A 5,012-nucleotide genomic window follows, 5' to 3' on the forward strand; every position below is an offset into this window, starting at 1 on the left:
TGGGACCATCCCCTGAACCTGCTTGGTCCAGTATTCTGTGTTGTTGTTGGCGGAGGTCTCTGCTATACGTCCACCCAATCCGCCATCTTGTTTGTTCTTTTCGCCTACTTACTTTTGAGATATTATAGGACTCAGACTACTCCAGCCCATTGTACCTGACTCACTGTTGAAATGTGCAAAAACCCCTTCCACTTTCAGTGTTGTTCTCTAGAGGACTGTCCTAGGATTTCCTGTTACTTGCTATGGTGGTGCTGTGGGATAAGCACTGGACTGCTAACCACAAGGTCGGCAGTTCAAATTTACCAGCAGCTCTGTGGGAGAAAGATGAAACTTTTTGCTCCTGTATAGATTGATAGCCCCGGAAGTCCCATACAGGGTCTCTGTCTCTGTGATTCAGAACTGAGCTGATGGCCCACAACTGCAACGAGCTGCTTTGGGGTTTTCAGGTCAGTCAGTACCGTCTGCCTCCTTTTCCCTCCTGCACAGATGTTGATAGATTGCAGGTTCCAGCTTCTACATGGAGGTTCCTAGGAGTGCATACCATAAGGAGCCCTTGTGGCGCTGTAGTATAAGCACTGGACTGCTAACCCTAAGGTCAACAGTTCAAACCAACCCACAGCTGCTATGCAAAAGAAAGATGAGCAGATGAGGCTGTTTGTTCCTGTCACTTTAAGTCCGAATCTGCTTGATGACAGTGGGTGGTGTTTATGTGGCACCTAGGTTTTTGTTTGTTGTTGTTGTTTTTAGCTGTTGTTCATAATTTTTTTTTATTTTGTTTTTTTAATGTTTTATTGTGAATTTTGTAATAGTTTACATAGGAGAACATTAGCTTTACATTCATCCTATTGTATATCATTTCATTGCCATGGTTACAATCCCCTCCATGCATCATCAACTAACCAATCATCCATACCTACATTGTTTCTGAATTCTGATGATTTTACTTCTCTTATACTGATACCTTGGTTACGAATCGGGCTGTGAACCTTAAGGTCAGCGGTTCGAAACTACCAGCCGCTCCGTGGGAGAAAGATGAGGCTTTCTACTCCCATAAAGATTTACACCCTCGGAAACCCTGTACAGGGTCGCTATGGGTCGGAATCGATTCGACGGCACTTCACAATCATACTGATACCTTATGATTTTTAGGGCCTTCCGTTAATCTGTTCTTCCACTTCATGGCCTGCCTTTTTTTCTCCCTCTCCTTCCTTTCATCCTTGTTTTGCCTCCTAAAATACTTGTACTTCTTTATATATACAAATTATTACTATTATTTCCCACATATGCTGTGCATTTTAATTGTTCCCTTAGCTTGGAATGCGTACCTCTGTGTTCTACTTAACCATCATCCCTCGATCAAATGTCATTTCTTTAAAGTCTTTTCCAATTGCCATTCTAGAACATTTTTAATATGCTTCATTTATATTATCACTTGTATGCTTACTTGTCTCTTTTCCTCCCATATGGATTCTAATCTCTTCTTTCTTATTTTTATATTTATTCAGAGTGCTTGGTCTCTAGCAGGCAACAAGTGAATGTGTTTTCTTAAAGCATCACATTTTGTTTAGTCACAGATTATTTCATGAACTCTTTATGTTGATAATCCCTAGAAAGTAGTCTTTAAGACCTGTCAAGACATTGAGGTTTCTCTTGTTTTAAAGGAAATGCGAACTACTACTAAAATCAAAACATGAATAAAATGTTCTTTTCTAATGGAATTTTCAGTAGTAACATTCTAAGCAGTCTTTCTTTTGCTTTTGCACCTTTTAGGCTGGATCAGTGCATGTGAGAATCCGGCGAGATGCGAATGAACAAATGGTTCTTGCTCACGTGACCAACAGGCTATACACTCTGGTGTCTACTCTGACTGTTCAGATTTTCAAGGATGATTGGATTAGGCCTGCCTTACTGTCTGGGCCTGTTGCAGCCAATGTCCTCAACTTTTCAGATCATCATGTAATCCCAATGCCTCCTCTAAAGAGCAGTGATGATTTGAATCCTGTCACATCAACTCCAGCTAAGCTTAGTAGTCCACCTCCGGAATTTTCATTTAACACCCCTGGAAAAAATATGAGCCCAGTTATTCTTTTAAACACCCAAACAAGACCTTATGGGTTAGGTCTTAATCATGGATACACACCTTATAGCAGCATGCTGAATCAAGGACTTGGAGTTCCAGGAATTGGAGCAACCCAAGGTTTCAGGACTGGCTTTATAAATATACCAAATAGATATGGAACTAACAATAGAATTGGACAACCAAGACCTTAATGTACTCTAGTTTCTTTTAATTTATTTTTATGAAGAATTTTGACTTCTTAACCTCTGATTTGTTGTTATCCAACTTTGCATTGACTGATCAATGGTTTACTGTAAATGTTAGAGACTAGTTATCTTGTTCACATTTCACAAAACCTATGAAACTATATTTTTGTAAGATGTATGTGGGCCAGTGAGATCCTTCTAAATGTAACAGACTTTAAACAAGCTTACTTAAGAAATCTTGCTTCTCTCAATTTGAATTTTGCTATCTGCGTTTTGCTGTCTACAGTTGACTGCCATGAAGACGTTAGCTTTTTAAGAGACCCGCCTAATTGTCACGTAATTATAAAAATGCAGTATTTTCTTCAATGAAATTTATAAACATGCTTCTTGAATTAGTACATTTTAAGAAAGGAAATAAAAACCTATTCTGAAAGTAAAAGCCAATTTTATGGCTTTCAAATTTATTTGCTACTTTTTCTCTTTTTTTGTGAGCCTTCTGAACTATATTTTGCAAAGTAAAAAAGCAAACTTTTTAAAATTCGACTATTTAGAACACATCTACTATCTAACCAATTTCAAAACTCATAATTACCAGATTGGTTTTTTGCTTTGTTTTGTTTTCTCGTTGGAAAATTTTAGTACAATTTGTAAATAGTTCTTGTTCTTCAATGTCTTATTTTGATTAAATGAGTACCAAATCTTCTGGTAGTATGCAATGAAAAGATATCAGTTTTCTGATTTTGCATATAACTGAATACTGACATATGTGGAATTTATCTTTTTTGTCAACTTTTTATTATTTGACTTTTAAATTTTTTATTATCAAAATTTATTAAATATATGGAATTCCATATATAATCTGGACTGTGGTATCTTCTTAGAGTTACATAAGCAATTTTGAGTTTATAATCTTTACATAATTTTACCAAAACCTAAAAACCTTATAGTATTTTCTTAGGTCTGGAGCAAGCAGTTTCTAATTTATTTTTGTTTTACTTTGCCAAAAATAATGAACTTTTAACTGTCAGGAAGTATGAAAATCATGTAGATTATTTTATCTATTTTGATTATTTTCCAAATGCAAATTTGGAGAACTTTCCATCATGCTTTGTATTACAAAAAAAAATAGCAATTAACAGTCACAAATTACTTGTGAGATTTATTCATTTTATCATGAAATCTATGACAGAAACTTGAAAGTTAGGGAGACTTTGAGTCTATACCACATTCCTAGAATCCAGTACTCCTAGAGATATATGACTTTCCTATCTATTGGCCAGTTATCCAGAGAGTTTTGCTTTTGTAGAATTTGTTATAGGTTCTTTAGTCGTTTAAACATAAACAACACTTCCAAATTGTATTTCCTCAAGGTGGAGTAACCAACATCCAAGAAGTTGCCTCTGACAGGTAGAGTTACAGTCATCTTATGGTAATTAGGAATCATGTGTGAAATAACTTCTGCAGAGTGATGGACCCACCATTGTCTTTGACATCTGCAACTTTATTCAGGCAGTTTTTTGACCTGCTAAAGATGTGGAGACCACACGACCTGACTGCTAGGGAAAAGGAAACTTTGTAATATGCTGTAAAGCAACTTGTTCCTTGTCCTTTGTCTGTGTTCTCCAACAATTACTATCCTTATTATTGGTCTACCACAGGGTAATTTTTCCTCTATTGACCTCAACTAAATGTGAATGGAGTCACGCATGAAATCTGACGAACTGCTATGGACTAAGTAATGATTAAGAACTATGTGCGACCAGCCCAGGCATGTTTTCTCCATCCCCATGGAATTTAGAAAGGGTTCACATACTAACCACACTTCTGCCTACTTTCTCAATGCCTATTCAGAGACAGTACCGTGCAGCTGTCCCACCAAAGGGGCTTTACGATCAGCTTCTTCTATCTGAGAATGGGTATTAGAGTAGCCTGTGGTTTCTAAAAGAAATTCTGTAATGCCAACTGCTGCAGCTCACATTGGCCCATGCTTTATTATATGTTTTTGTTGTTAGGTGCCATCGAGTCAGTACTGACTCATAGCGACCTTATGCACAGCAGAACGAAACACTGCCTGATCCTGGGCCAAGCTCACATTCGTTGCCATGCTTGAGCCCATTGATGCTGCCACTTTACCAATCCATCTCACTGGAGGTCTTCCTCTTTTTCTCTAACCCTCCACCCTACCAAACATGATACCCTTCTCCAGCGACTGGTTCCTCCTGACAATATGTCTGAAGTATGACAGACAAAGTTTTGCCCTCCTGGCCTCTAAGGAGCACTCTGGCTGCACTTCTTCTAACACAGATCTGTTGGTTCTTTTGGAAGTCCATGGTACTGTTCAATATTCTCCTCCAACACCATCACTCAAACGCATCAATTATTCTACAGTCTTCCTTATTCACTGTCCAACTTTGGCATGCATATGAGGTTATTGAAAATACCATGGCTTGGGTCAGGCGCACCTAAGTCCTCAAGCTGACATCTTGGCTCTTCACTTTAAAAAAGGTCTTGTGCAGCAGATTTGCCTAATGCAATATGTCGTTTGATTTCTTGACTGCTGCTTCCATGAGTGGTGAAGGTTTACTCAAAAAGAAAGAAGTCCTTGACAACTTCAATCTTTTCTCCATTGATAAGAATGTTGTTTATTGGTCCAGTGATGAGGATTTTTGTTTTCTTTACATTGATATGCAATACATACCGAAGGCTGTGGTCTTTGATCTTCATCAGTAAATATTTTAAGTCTTCTT

The 5,012-nt window shown here is 37.7% G+C and overlaps 1 protein-coding gene across 1 annotated transcript; it reads left to right on the forward strand.

The window, feature by feature from the left end:
- Nucleotides 1-1,770: 1,770 nt before the first annotated feature.
- LOC102822453 (zinc transporter 6-like) lies at nucleotides 1,771-2,431 on the forward strand (the record flags this gene model as incomplete). The annotated part of the gene is made up of 1 exon (XM_006878108.1): nucleotides 1,771-2,431. A coding segment is annotated over one exon (501 nt), but the record flags the coding sequence as incomplete, so codon positions are not given.
- Between the last annotated feature and the right edge of the window lie 2,581 nt (nucleotides 2,432-5,012).

The sequence above is a fragment of the Chrysochloris asiatica genome, unplaced genomic scaffold (genome assembly GCF_000296735.1).
Source record: "Chrysochloris asiatica unplaced genomic scaffold, ChrAsi1.0 scaffold04646, whole genome shotgun sequence".
In the NCBI taxonomy this organism is placed as follows: Eukaryota; Metazoa; Chordata; class Mammalia; order Afrosoricida; family Chrysochloridae; genus Chrysochloris; species Chrysochloris asiatica.